Below are 15,665 nucleotides of genomic sequence, written 5' to 3'. Positions count from 1 at the left end.
CTGCTTCTAAAAGTGCGCTCTGTAGGCTCGTTTAAAGCCACTCCGATGTAAAATCTCACCTCATTTTTTTTTTGGAAGCGTTCACCGAATGTGACGAACAAACCGGCATTAACCGGGTGTTACTCTCCTCCAATCAGCGAGCCGGGCGATAATTAAAGGACCAATCGGAGCGCAGCGTGGTGGCTTCGAGAGGCAGGACTGACTGGTGGAATGCTGCGTCTCTGGGAATGTTTTCCACTTTCAATCACTTTTTTTTTTTTTTTTTCTCCCAGTGCCTCTCACAAGGCGCTCTTTAAGCTCCGGTGTTGCCACACAGAGCAGCCATTCATCGGCTCCACACTCAGAAACACACACTCCAACCACCGCACATCCAAATTGGTAAGTTATGTCATTTTTAAAGCAAAATTTGTCAGATTAAATAGAAAAAATTAAGATCAATATGGGCCAGATTTACTCTATTTATTAAAAAATAATAAAATAAAATAGATGAATATGTTTTTTTCTTTTTCCTGGAAATATTTTCCCTAAATCTTTGGATGCGCTCCTGACGCGCAGATAGGATTATTATTATTGGCTCGATATGCGAATTTGGCTCAGGCATGGTCGCATTTAGCTTTCCTTGCAGTTCCAACGGGTGCTGGCTATTCTATGTTTAGAAAATTATACATACATAATTTGCGTAATTTACGTTTTTTTATTATTTAAAATGTGTGATTATTTTTTTTTAGGTGTCGCTGCTTCTGGTGAAACGTTTGGGAATTATTTGGACACGCACCACTATGGATCAGCAATAACTTGGAGCACTCAGACGACAAACATTTTGTCCAATTAAAAAGATTTCATTAGTTTTCATAACTTTTGTGCAGGAGCATTTCAGTTTTTATCATTGGTTTTAAACTAAAGTATGTCCGGTGAGGAGCACAGCCTGTCTGAAGCTGAGCTGAGTCCCGGAGGGTCCGAGGACGGCCGCTCACTGTCACCGATCCAATCCGGTGCGCACGGTCAGGACTCGCCTCTGTCAGGACCGCCGTCGCAGCAGCAGCAGCTCACCGCGCTGTGCGTCGCCGACCTCGGCGTCGAAGATGGAAGCAGATCCAGAGCCAAATCGGAGGAAGAGGATGATCGCTTCCCCATCGGCATCCGGGAGGCGGTCAGCCATGTGCTGGACGGATATGACTGGACACTTGTGCCAATGCCGGTCCGTGTAAACAACGGGAACAAAGCCAAGCCGCACGTCAAAAGACCGATGAACGCGTTCATGGTGTGGGCGCAAGCGGCGAGGAGGAAACTGGCCGATCAGTACCCCCACCTGCACAACGCGGAGCTCAGCAAGACCCTCGGCAAACTGTGGAGGTTCGTATGAAACACCGCGTGCGTAAAATGCGCGCGGAGACAGAACCTGTTGGGGATATTTTGAATTCAGCTCTGCAGATTGTTAAATAAAACTCCCTAAATCATATTTTGCGTTTAATTCCCTCAACTTTAATGGTAGATGCAGCATAATATACAAGTATAAATGCATTTACAAGCCCAAATCCATCATTACGCACAGGATTTGGCACTTGGTGGAATAATTACAAAACTAAATCGCACTTGCTTTCTCCCTCTAGGCTGTTAAACGAGAACGACAAGAGGCCATTCATCGAAGAGGCGGAGAGGTTGAGGAAACAGCACAAGAAGGACTACCCGGAGTACAAGTACCAGCCTCGGAGGCGCAAAAACGGCAAACTTGCGCCTGCTAATGAGTCTGACAGCCAGGGGGAAGGAGAAGCCAGCCACTCCCAGTCGCACTATAAGACCCTGCATCTAGAACATAACGGCGGAGCTGGGTCTCCTCTGGGTGACCTGCATCACCATCATCATCACCACCACCATCCTGCTGGTAGGTTGACCTGCAGTATTTCCTTTATGTCAGAATATTCAATTTTGCTTTCCTGATAAACCATCTCGTGCCTTCATTCTCATTTTTTCTTCATAGGTCAAGGTCACAGCCCACCCACACCCCCCACCACTCCCAAAACGGAGCTCCAGACTGGGAAACTGACAGACACCAAAAGAGAGGGTGGTGCAGGAGCGGCCGGAGGGTCAGGGGGCTCCAGGGGAGCCCTTGGGGTGGGAGCTGAAGGTGCCACAGGTGGTCCGTCATCATCAAGTACTAAACCCCACATTGACTTTGGCACCATGGACATCGGTGAGATCAGCCACGAGGTGATGTCCAACATTGAGCCGTTTGACGTGAACGAGTTCGACCAATACCTTCCTCCGAATGGTCACCCACAGAGCGGCTCAGGCAGCAGTTCCGGTGGAGCATCCGCCTCATCTTATGCGTATGCCCTGGCGGGGCACTCCGCCTGGCTCTCCAAACAGCAGCAGCAGCCTCAGGCCTCTCCATCATCCTCTGACCCCTCCAAAGCGCAGATTAAGAGCGAGTCTGCGAGTCACTACGCTGAGACCTCATCTTCTCCTTCCTCAGGCACCCACGTCACCTACACCCCACTCAGCCTGCCTCACTATGGCTCCGCTTTCCCCTCGCTGGCCTCCAGAGCCCAGTTTGAGTACGGAGACCACCAGGCACCTGGGGCGTACTACGCCCACTCCAGCCAGGCACCAGGGCTGTACTCAGCTTTCTCCTACATGGGGCCAACACAGAGGTCTCTGTACACTACCATAGGAGACCACTCCAGCGTGGCCCCCTCTCACAGCCCCACACATTGGGAGCAGCCTGTTTACACCACGCTTACAAGACCTTGAGGGAAGGCAGTTTAAACAGCGGGAAATATGGCAAGTGTGTGAGTGGATCTATATCTGCTTGTCTGTAAAAATATGAGCATATGTGTGTGTGTGTGTGTGTGTGTGTGTGTGTGTGTGTGTGTGTGTGTGTGTGTGTGTGTGTGTGTGTGTGTGTGTGTGTGTGTGTGTGTGTGTGTGTCTGCACTCGTGCCACAATGTTGTTATAGTAGAGGTTTTTACTTTTTTAGCCAATATAATGCCAGATGCTTCTACGAGGCCTTACACTGTAATCTTGAAAACACATTATGAAGTGCGATTTTTGTCCCAGTAGCCAATAACGACAAAATAAACTTTAACAAACATGTGCCATCATGAATACAAAGGGGTCATATTATTATTATTATTATTATTATTATTATTATTATTATTATTTCATTTACCATTAATGTTTAAATATAGATGGCCTTTCATATTAAACATTCACAAAGTGTTTTGATTCCATGATTGCGTATAAAAACTCCCCAACAACGGGCAAAACTTAGGCCTCAAACTGAATGTTTTACATATTTGTGACATATGTTACAAACTCCATATAGAGACTCTTGCTTCCTCTGTGAGACACGCACACTGAGGCAGTCTGCGTTTCATCTAATGCATTCACGTGGCACATGGGAGTGACTGTTTGACATCCACTCTCAAAAAGAGAAATGAGGTGAGGCTAAGAGCAGGTTTGTTTGTTTGTTTGTCTTTTTCATTTAAAGCAGCAATCACCGAAACAGATTGTTTTTTCAATACGTGAAAAAGGGGCATTTTGTAGAATGCATCTGTGGGGATATTCTTGACTACAAACTTCAATTTTTGTGTCTGAAACATCTGTGGCCTTATGCTAGCTTTCTGAAAAGGTGTATAATATGATCCCTTTAAGAGTTGAGATGTACAGGAGTGAGACAGAACACATTTTTGACTGACACCAACCCACAGGCAATGAGTTTAAAGTGATATATTTTATTAACCAAACTAAAGGAGATGTTTTTTAATCTTCTTGTGACATTTTCATGAGTCAAAAGTTCATTGATGTTGCTGTTATTAATATCCTAGGGTGTAACTTTATTGTGACTGATTGGATATTACGCCTCCATCTGCACCACAGATTTGGAAAAAGCATGTTTTGTTAAAATTTTTAATGTTCCATGGGGTTGTTTTCATGTATGGCGAGATAACACCGAGCTGCAGCTAAGTTTTGTTCTTTGTATACTTCACTTTATCTTTTCTTTTTTCTGTTGAACTGTAGGAATATTTAAGGGTCAAAAAACAGGAACCACAGAGGGAAAGAACGTTCTAAAGGTTTATTTCAGCTTGCATGCACATTACAGAGACTCTTATCTCAAATCTGTTCATTTGTTGCCAATAGAAAAGGAGAAATTCAAATCCTGGACAACTGATCAAGAAGTTTATACGTTTCACATGAAACCAGCGTTGGTCAGAGAATTTCTTTTTTGCACACCTTCTCAGTCCAGATTCAGTTGTGTTTCATTTAATTTTTACATTTACTGGTGTAACATGATAAAATCTGGTGAGATAACCGGTAGGCTTTGTCCTACTTAAGGATTAACATCACATGTACCACTGGGCTGTACTGCCAAAAGCATTTTTTTTTCTTCTTTATACCTTTTTTCTTCCCCATATTGTGTCCAAGCAGTCCTCTTCTGCAATGTGAATAATGGTCATTACCACGGGCTTCTTCTTTATTACATGATGTATACTTTATCAATTCATACTGACCCTCTTACACAGTAGTTTATTTTATGTAATAATACATTGTGCCTCATACCTTTGCTTCTTCCATTTTGTATAATTCTGGATAGTTTTGTAAAGTGTTTGCTATACATCCACTGAGTATTTTTGCTTCCTTACATGAAAAACAATGTCAAAATATTATTGTTGTCATTTATTAAATCAATTTATTTATAAAAAAAAACCCTGTGTACGATCATTTATTTCTGCAGCAAATTCCAAGATAAGACAGGAGTGGTGCAGTTACCAAGTGAAGACTGAATAAAATACATTACAAACCACATCGCTGATGTCTAAACTGTAATAACACAATCAGTGCCCCTCCATCCTAAGCTGTTTAGTGTGTTTGTGTGCATGGCAGGCTAAAATTGACTACTAATTCCCCACATTTAATCGCCTGGGGACTGAGTGTTACTGGGTGAGACAAAGAGAGTCTTTCAGGGACAGAGGGAGAGAGAGAGAGAGAGAGAGAGAGAGAGAGAGATGGAGGGTGTTACAGGCAAGACAAATTTCATCTTAGTAACTACACTTGGACTTTTGTACACAGCTTTCTTCATCTTTTCAATGTGAGCTACCTGACTTCAAATCGACCAACAGTTTAAACCCCTTCAGCTGGCACCCAAAATAAAGACACAGAGTTCACTGTTGCTTTGTTCGAGGATGATTAAAAAATGAATCTAAGGTGATGTGAGGTGTTGCAAACAATATCACAAATATAGCTATTTTGATCAGGTTATGAATGTGTTGACCTTGGGGATTCAATATCATCCTGCCTGGTTCAAGCCTTTTGCAGATGATGTTATGTTATGCAGCACAAGAAAGAACATCCTAGAGAAGAAGCTAGAAGAATGGAGAAAGGCTATGGAAGGTGAAGGATAGAAGGATAATTGGAAGACAACAGTATTTGAGTTTTAATGAAGATCAGGATCGAGATGTTAGCAAGCACATAGTGTTACTGAATGAATTAAAGTACCTGCTAGTGATGGTAGTTAATGTAGAACTCAACCTAGAAAAAAAAACAGAGAACGGAGACTGGATGTATGTACAACCAGGAGAGTGTATTGGGAATGTTGCAGTCATAGAACCAAGTGGAGGTTTAAAAAGCAAGTTTAGAACTGGGGTGATTCCAGTGAAAATATGTGTGGAATTGATATGGGCATTGAAGGGAGTACATGTTGATTATACCAGATGTCATTCCTGATGAAACTCTATTAGGTGGATAATGTGCACAGGTGGTTTTGAACCAGGAACCTTCTGTTCTGGAAGCAAGCACACTAACTGACTGACCACCACAGTGCCAATATATTGGCTAAAAAAGTTCATTATCACTCAAAAGCAAACAGCGGTGGCCTTCGTGACCACCCGACCTAGGCTTTAAAAATGGAAGAAACTGACAAACCACCTCATTTCAAGATGTGTCTTCAACAACACCTGCTCCTAATTTCCATCATGCATGTGATGATAACATTAATCCTTGTAATTAGTCATGTTTAGCAGGTGGCAGGCAACCTCCATGTAAGTTCCACCACACCTACTCCTATTTTCAGCAGGTCAGCCTCCATTCACCAGCTATCCTGCAGGTGGCAGGCAGGTTTACGAGGTATTAGAAAAGCAAAAGAGACTTTCTTTGTTATTAAAGTATTTATTCAGTTTTAACATAAAACAAAAACAGAACAGCACAGACTAAACATAATAGCAACACTACTCCAAATGTGCATTAAAACCAAAATACAAGTATACCAAATTAACCAGAAGTAAAACAAAATTTGTCTAACTCCTTAGATAAGATCTAAATACCTCCCAGACTTGCAAGTATGATTCTTTACGATTCTGCAGTTTGATTCTGTTATTACTTCCCCTTGTTCATTTTGTATCCCAGGAATCACATAAGATGCCTCTTGCTGTTTCACTTGTCTTGCCAATAACTTACTTGCTTTTTCCCCATTCTCAAAAAAATTTGTCTTTGTTCTAAAGAGTGCATATTCTGCCTTCTTATTCTAAATTTCGTTTATATCTAATTTCAATTTGCAGACTTGTCACAATAAAGATTCAGAATAGTTTGTGGCCAACTGAGTTTCCTTCACTTTCAACAGGGACTCCAAAGTTATAAGTCTTGCTTTATCTGCCTTTTTCTTCTTGCTTGAGTAAGCAATAATTTTGCCCAGAACAAAAGCTTTGGAAGCACCCCACACAGTACTAAATTTCTCTGTAGATCTGGTATTAATATGGAAAAATGATTTAATTTCTATGTTCTGCATCTCAGTAAATCCTGGGTACCGAAATAAAGATGTATTGAGCCTCCACCTACTGCTCCTAGCTGCCTCCTCCCCAAGCATCATGTTCAGCACCACAGTTGCATGGTCTTAAGTGCAATGGCCCCAATCCTACAATCAACACAGGCACCACTCATACAATTTGAAATTAAAAAGTAATCAGTTCTCGAAGCTGACTTGTGCTTGTGGGAAAAAAAGTATATTCTTTTTCTCTAGGGTTGCTAAGCCGCCATATATCCACCAAACCTAGATCCTCTGTTATATGGCTGGGGGGGGGCCTGGCTGCCGGTTTGTTTGTCTGTTTGTGTTCCTCCCAGGTGGCGTGCATTTGGGACTGAGTGGCTGTGTTGCTGAGGCTGTCAGGACCTCACCCTGATCACCTGCGACTCGTCAGGACTCACAGCTGAGGTGCATCTGGATGGATTGGAGCATGTTGGCATTTAAGACTGGAGTGCACAGTGTGTATTTGCCAGAGACTCGACCTTGTGACCAGACGGGTGAGATCGTCGTCTTGGGAGCCATCTCATCAGCAGCGGACGCTGAGAATGTCCAGGTTTGATGCACGGTCTGTGAAAGAGGAGGGGGTGAGGTCTCACGCTCGTCAGCACACTTCCTGAGGTACGTTAGATTTTGTGACTAACAGTTATACAGTCAGTAAATGTGGTGTCCCTCACACCTTATTGTATTGAGCTGTTTGTTAGTCATGTATCAGCTTCCACTGCGGTGGAGTTTTGTGAACTGGATGTTCCATGCCTGCAGGTTGGAAGCTGATCAGCAATCAAGCCAGGAAGTGTTTGCTGTTTGTACACCTTTAAGTGTTCTGTGTGTAGAGTGTGGACTCACATAATGGTTCCTTCTTTCACAGACTCGGTTGTTGCGGCCACCTGGGGGGTGTCGGCGGGGTCCTTGGGTCCGAAACAGCTTCTGGCTCCGGACCGTTAGCGCTGCTGGGAGCGCACCACGCCAGACCGCACCTTTTTGTATTATCACTGTTATGTATTAAATTCAGTTAGCCTTTGTACCGTGCTCTGCTTATTTCATACTGGGTCCTTCAAACGCTGGTCGGTTCTCCGAGCTGCGTCCGACACATAACATCCTCAATGAGCTGATGAATTGCCTGCCTATCCTTAGGGACCTACTTTGTATAGTTTGATATATCCAATATGCCATCTTGAACCTGGTTGAAGTCCCCTTCTAATATTAATTTTTCCCCACCCAGAATACTATTAGTTTTGTGAAAAAAATTGGTATCTTCCATGTTTGGTGCATTTATGTTACATTTATCAACCCTGCTTCCATTAATCCTTGCTTCAGTGCAAATGAACCCGCCTTCCTCATCCTTGTGTTGATTTAATTTCTCAAATTTTAACTTCTTATGTACTAAGATGACAACAACTCATTTCTGACTATTAAAACAGCTGTGAAAAATGTGACTTACCCACGTGCCTTTAAGTTTCACCACTTCTTCATCTGTCATATGCACTTCCTGGAGATATGCAATATCAACCTTTTGAGAGTTTAGATAACTCAGGCATTTTTTCCTTTTAACAGGATTGGACAAACCATTTACATTCCAAGTAATAATTCTGAAGTTCTTAGCCATTGCCACTTTTTATGACTATTAGCTAAATGTTAATAAACGTAGCACCCTCACTATAATCAAGGAAAGACATAAAACAATTGTAGTTTGCTGTAATAAAACTCAAGTCTATGCACAACAACCAAACCCAACAACAAAAACACATTAAGAACATATAAAAATAATAACCAAACTGTGCAGATAATCTGAGATGGTCAACCCCCCCTCCCCCAACCCCTCACAAAAAAAAAATTAATAAAACAGCCAACCATGCGATCCACTACCCCTCTTAATGGTCCGTAAGGCGCAACCGTGGGTCACCTCCACAAATCTCCCACCAAATCCCCATAATTTAGATTTTTACTTTCTACCCATTTTTGTGCTTGCCCACCGTATAAACAATAATATTGTGTCAAACCCTGGAACTCAAAACAAATCCCTCTTAAGTCAAAATGCACCCCCCCCCCCCCCCCCATTTCTTGTTTTCAAAAAGTAACCAACTTATCCGCCTCCAAGTCCTGCTCCGTTCCAGCGACTCCACTCTGTATTACACCATCAGCCACTGCCGATGGACAAACAAATAACATAAAAAAACAAACCCAGTCATATTCCCGTTGAAAAGCGTTAACGGTACTGTTCGCTTGTCCTAATGACTATTAATAAACTCCATCACTTTCCGAGGATCCTCAAAACTTTTCCTCTCCTTTTCCCATGTAAAACGGAGAACAGCTGGATAAGCAAGCGTAAATCTTATATCCAGCTCGTGAAGCTTCTTTCTGACATCATTAAACTTTTTCCTCTTCTCCACCACGTCCTTGGTGAAGTCAGGAAAGAAAGAGATTCTACTGCCGTTCCACAGAATCCTCCCTCCGCCTCGTGCGTCTTGCCTTGCAGTTGCAAGGACTCACTCCTTCTCCAAGAAGTTGTGAAAACGTATAACAATGGGTCTCGGAGGTTGTCCCTCATTCGGTGGTGGGCCAGATGTGTGGTGAACTTGCTGTAGCTCAGTATCCGACAAATCAATGCCCAGTGTCTCCGAAATAATGCTTCTCACCAATTCCCTTAGCTTACCGTTCTCTGTCAGCTCCTTGACCCCTACCAGGGGAAGATTCACTCTTCTGTCACAATTCTTCATATCCTGTACTGCCCTTTTAAGTTCCTCATATTTACAAGTTTGCTCCCTGGCAGCCTTGTCAAGCCTTTCGTTATCTTTCTCCAAGTCCATGATGCGCGCGTCAGCTTGTTCCAGTTTGTCGTTAAGTGATGAGACGTCAGCCTCCATTCTAACCTGCATAACTTTCACAGCCGAAACATCTGCCTGCAAACCTTGCAAAATGCTGCTCACTTGAGCCATTTCACGCATTGCTTTTTCCAAAGTAGACTGCAGTCCTGTTATTGCATCCATTGCCATGGGTGTAGAGTGGCCCGTGTCTGAAACCTGCTCCTCTTCAGTGGCTAGGCTAACTAGCATGTCACTGCTAGCCACACTAGTGTTAGCGGCTGCCTGCTTCGCTGCTTGCCTCGTTATAGTTGACATTTTATGATATACCCGTCAAAAAACAATTGTACCAGCATTCTCTCAACGCGAATCGACTTTTATGTTGTAGAAAGTAAGGAGTCACTTGAAAAAGTAGGGGAAAATGGAGATTTCTCAGGAGCTCTGCCTTAGGTGGCCATCACGGTTGGCAGTCCCACGTGACTCCCCCAAAAGAGACTTTCTTAAGAATTGACCTGGTGCCTCAACTTTCCCCAAATTTTAATCACTTTAACATATTATCATAAAAGATTTGTGTCTAAATAATGATAATTTAAAAAATCTGTTAAATATCAACCAAAAATAACAACTTCAAAGAGAATAAAACTCACTAAAGCACAACATGTCATCTCAAAAGTGTGCGTATTGGTTTGTAAGTGTTTGTGTAATTGTGTGACTTGTTGGCCTTTAACATTTCTGATAATACACTCAACAAAAATATAAACGCAACACTTTTGGTTTTGCTCCCATTTTGTATGAGATGAACTCAAAGATCTAAAACTTTTTCCACATATACAATATCACCATTTCCCTCAAATATTGTTCACAAACCAGTCTAAATCTGTGATAGTGAGCACTTCTCCTTTGCTGAGATAATCCATCCCACCTCACAGGTGTGCCATATCAAGATGCTGATTAGACACCATGATTAGTGCACAGGTGTGCCTTAGACTGCCCACAATAAAAGGCCACTCTGAAAGGTGCAGTTTTATTACACAGCACGATGCCACAGATGTCGCAAGATTTGAGGGAGCGTGCAATTGGCATGCTGACAGCAGGAATGTCAACCAGAGCTGTTGCTCGTGTATTGAATGTTCATTTCTCTACCATAAGCCGTCTCCAAAGGTGTTTCAGAGAATTTGGCAGTACATCCAACCAGCCTCACAACCGCAGACCACGTGTAACCACACCAGCCCAGGACCTCCACATCCAGCATGTTCACCTCCAAGATCGTCTGAGACCAGCCACTCGGACAGCTGCTGGAACAATCAGTTTGCATAACCAAAGAATTTCTGCACAAACTGTCAGAAACCGTCTCAGGGAAGCTCATCTGCATGCTCGTCGTCCTCATCGGGGTCTCGACCTGACTCCAGTTCGTCGTCGTAACCGATTTGAGTGGGCAAATGCTCACATTCGCTGCCGTTTGGCACGTTGGAGAGGTGTTCTCTTCACAGATGATGCGAAGGAGATGTGTTGCACTGCATGAGGCAAATGGTGGTCACACCAGATATTGACTGGTATCCCCCCCCAATAAAACAAAACTGCACCTTTCAGAGTGGCCTTTTATTGTGGGCAGTCTAAGGCACACCTGTGCACTAATCATGGTGTCTAATCAGCATCTTGATATGGCACACCTGTGAGGTGGGATGGATTATCTCAGCAAAGGAGAAGTGCTCACTATCACAGATTTAGACTGGTTTGTGAACAATATTTGAGGGAAATGGTGATATTGTGTATGTGGAAAAAGTTTTAGATCTTTGAGTTCATCTCATACAAAATGGGAGCAAAACCAAAAGTGTTGCATTTATATTTTTGTTGAGTATATATTCCCATGTTTATGGTTACCTCTGTACGAAAGCGTAGTGGTTCATTGCTATTCTTTTGTGATGTCTGTTTTAGTTAGTTTGTTTGTTTGATTGCTGCATTTTTAACACGAACTTCTCACGTGGGCAGGGTTTTTTAAGGGTGTGTCCCTACTGGATAATTAGTTGTGACCCAGATATTACTTAATGCAGTAAACATTTCATTTCAAAGCTTGACTCTTAGTCTTGTCCATCCAAATTGGAAGTCTCAAAAACCAGTTTTATTTGTTATTACCTATCGTCCACCTGGTCGTTACTGTGAGTTTCTCTGTGAATTTTCAGACCATTTGTCTGACTTAGTACTTAGCTCAGATAAGATAATTATAGTGGGTGATTTTAACATCCACATAGATGCTGAGAATGACAGCCTCAACACTGCATTGAATCTATTATTAGATTCAGTTGGCTTCGCTCAAAATGTAAATGAGCCCCACCATTTTAACCGCACTTTAGATCTTGTTCTGACATATGGCATAGAAATTGAAGACTTAACAGTATTCCCTGAAAACCCCCTGTTGTCTGATCATTTAATAACATTTACATTTACTTTAATGGACTACCCAGCAATGGGGAATAAGTTTCATTACAGTAGAAGTCTTTCTGAAAGCGCTGTAACTAGGTTTATGGATATGATTCCTTCTTTGTTATGTTCTTCAATGCCATATACCAACACAGTGCAGAGTAGCTACCTAAACTCTGTGAGTGAGATAGATTATCTCATCAATAGCTTTACATCCTCACCGAGCACAACTTTGGATGCTGTAGCTCCTCTGAAAAAGAGAGCCTTAAATCAGAAATGCTTGACTCCGTGGTATAACCCACAAACTCGCAGCTTAAAGCAGATAACCCGTAAGCTGGAGAGGAATCTGTGGGATTGGCGTTTGGTGTGATCAGCGACGGCTTTGCCTCACACCCCAAACCAAGATAAGTGGTTAAACAGGAGCTGCACGAGTGTGTGATTGGAGGTGGACGTTTTCCCTCCTTTACTGAACACTGACTGTGGGATTACTGAGTGTGCGAACTCACACTCATCAGGACTGTCTCTGTTTTCTGCCAGCAGTACCGGGTCTGACTGCTGAAGACAGCGGCCACCTGGGGCACAGGGCTTGGCGGCTCCGGTGTTCTTCAGCTCCGTTGGTGGTGGAAGCTGTGTGGGGATCCAGCTCTTCTCTCGCCAGGCGTCTTCTATCGTCAAGCCTGCCCACACGTCACCTGGTGTATGATTGACAGTCCACCATATTGTTATTGTCTGTACATCGTTGTGTGATTCACAACATTAAATTGTTACTTTTGGCTTATCCATTGTCCATTCATTACCGCCCCCTGTTGTGGGTCCGTGTCACGACACTTTCACAACAGAGTATTCCTTTAACTTTAACTAGTAATGACTTCATGACTTTCTTTGCAAATAAAATTTTAACTATTAGAGAAAAAATTATTCATAACCATCCCAAAGACATATCTGTTGTGTGGGCCGCTGAAGAGGAGGTACTGCTGGCCCACCACCACCAGATGGCGCCCTGCTTGGACTGCGGGCTTCAAGCACGAAAGGGCGCCGGAACCAGTGGCGTGACAGCTGTCACATCATCACCACCAGCTGTCACTCATCTACGTCAACCACCATAAAAGCCGGACTGCAACTCCACCTCCCCGCCGAGAAATCATCTACCATACAGGTAATTTTCTCTGCTGAACTAAACCTTGTGTAATAGTCTGATCTCAGTTGCAGCCATTTTCCTGTGACGGTGTCCTTATCTGCGGTATTGGCGTTTGGTGTGGACTGCGACAACTTCGCCTCACACCCCAAACCAGATAAGTGGTTTCACAGGAGCTGTACGAGTGTGTGATTGGAGGTGGAGGTGCTCCCTCCTAACTGAACACAGACTGTGGGATTACTGAGTGTGCGTACTCACACTTATCAAAGTGTTTCTGTTCTCTGCCAGCAGTACCGGGTCTGACTGCTGAAGACAGTGGCCACCTGGGGCACAGGGCTTGGCGGCTCCGGTGTTCTTCAGATCCGTTGGTGGTGGAAGCTGTGTGGGTTCCAGCTCTTCTATCACCAGACGTCTTCTATCTTCGAGCCTGCCACACGCCACCTTGTGTATGATTGACATTCCGCACTATTGTTATTGTCTGTACTTCGTTGTGCGCTTCACAACATTAAATTGTTACTTTTTGGCTTATCCATTGTCCGTTCATTAATGCCCCCTGTTGTGGGTCCGTGTCACGACACCTTCCCAACAGGATTTCTCGGCCAGCGTCATGGATCCCGAGGGGCGTCAACCAGCGCTTGAACAGCCAATGGAAGAGCGAGGTGCACAGGCGCCAGCAGGAGGCATGTTAGGTGAGCTGCAGCACATCTTAATCGCCTTTACTGCTCGGTTGGACTTAGTTACCGAGCAGAGCATTATTCTCAATCGAAGGATGGAGGCTCTCACCGCCCAGGTGGAAGCGCATGCTCAGGGTGCTGCTGCAGCACCTCCTCCTGCTGACCGAATGCCAGAGACAGATATTCCACTGGTCGTTCAACGAACCCCCCCACCTTCCCCTGAAGCATACATAAGCCCTCCGGAGCCGTACGGAGGCTGTGTGGAGATGTGCGTGGACTTCTTGATGCAGTGCTCGCTCGTCTTTTCACAGCGTCCCGTCATGTACGCGTCAGACGCTAGCCGGATGGCTTACGTTATAAATCTGCTTCGAGGAGAGGCACGCGCCTGGGCTACGGCGCTCTGGAAGCAGAATTCACGGCTCCTAACGATTTACACTGAGTTTGTGAGGGAGTTCCGACAGGTGTTCGACCACCCTCATAGAGGCGAGACCGCTTCAAGCGTGCTGCTGTCGATACGACAGGGGTGTCGGAGCGCAGCGAAGTATGCAGTCGACTTCCGCATCGTGGCAGCGCGAGCCGGCTGGAATGCTGTTGCGCTCCGCGCCGCCTTTGTAAACGGACTGTCTCTGGTCCTTAAGGAGCACCTGGTGGCGAAGGACGAGCCGCGGGATTTAGACGGGCTTATCGACCTGGTTATACGGTTAGACAACCGATTAACAGAACACGGACGGGAGCGAGACGAAGGGCGTGGTCAGGCACAAGCCGTCCCTCTTCCTCCCGGGTCCGACTGGGAGCCGACTCCCCCACGCTCCACAGCCAGGGCTCTCCACGTGACGACAGCTCCCCCTGCTGACGTTGCTATGGAAACGAGCAGGGTTAAAAAACGATCAGATCAGAGACAAAGGAGGCTGATCCGTGGAGAGTGTTTTCTCTGCAGCTCAACCGAGCACATACAGAGAGAGTGCCCCAAACGGTCAAAACAGCAGCACTCGTCCTTAGAGACTGGGCTAAGGGTGGGTCACAATACCCACGCAGGGAAACCCCGAAAATCTGCACGTATCCCAGTCACGATCCTGAGTGGGGATCTAACCCTTCACGCCCCAGCACTGGTGGACACGGGGTCGGAGGGGAATCTGCTGGACAGCAGATGGGCAAAGGAGGTTGGGCTCCCTCTAGTGGCCTTACCATCACCATTGTCGGTGCGGGCACTAGATGGCACCCTTCTTCCACTAATCACACACCAGACACAGCCCGTGACTTTGGTTGTTTCTGGGAATCACAGGGAGGAGATTGTGTTTTATGTAACACCTTCTACCTCCCGAGTGATTTTGGGTTTTCCATGGGTGTTGAAACACAATCCCCGGATTGATTGGCCATCTGGGGTTGTGGTTCAGTGGAGCGAAACCTGCCACCGGGAGTGTTTAGGATCCTTGGTTCCACCCGGTGTGACAGCTAAGGAGGAGGTTTTAGTCCCCCCCAATCTGGCGGCGGTGCCAGCCGAGTACCATGACCTTGCTGATGTCTTCAGCAAGGATCTGGCACTCATGCTGCCCCCACACCGTCCGTACGATTGTGCCATTGATTTGATACCGGGCGCTGAGTACCCGTCCAGCAGGCTGTACAACCTCTCACGTCCGGAACGAGAATCAATGGAGACCTACATCCGGGACTCGTTAGCTGCCGGGTTGATCCGGAACTCCTCCTCCCCGATGGGTGCTGGTTTCTTTTTTGTGGGCAAGAAGGACGGTGGACTCCGTCCATGCATTGATTACAGAGGGCTGAACGAGATCATGGTTCGCAACCGATACCCATTACCTCTGTTGGATTCAGTGTTTACGCCCTT

At 45.0% G+C, this 15,665-nt stretch overlaps 1 protein-coding gene across 1 annotated transcript; it reads left to right on the top strand.

Moving 5' to 3' along the window:
- Positions 1 to 904: 904 nt before the first annotated feature.
- LOC117525641 (transcription factor Sox-10-like) lies at positions 905 to 2,774 on the top strand. Its single transcript, XM_034187547.1, has 3 exons — positions 905 to 1,353; positions 1,611 to 1,882; positions 1,979 to 2,774. The coding sequence occupies exons 1-3, from the start codon at positions 905 to 907 to the stop codon at positions 2,749 to 2,751; spliced, it is 1,494 nt and encodes a 497-aa protein (XP_034043438.1). The 3' UTR covers positions 2,752 to 2,774.
- The last annotated feature ends 12,891 nt before the right edge of the window (positions 2,775 to 15,665 follow it).

This window comes from Thalassophryne amazonica, chromosome 15, assembly GCF_902500255.1.
Source record: "Thalassophryne amazonica chromosome 15, fThaAma1.1, whole genome shotgun sequence".
Classification (NCBI taxonomy): Eukaryota; Metazoa; Chordata; class Actinopteri; order Batrachoidiformes; family Batrachoididae; genus Thalassophryne; species Thalassophryne amazonica.
This window is presented reverse-complemented; position numbering and strand designations above follow the sequence as displayed.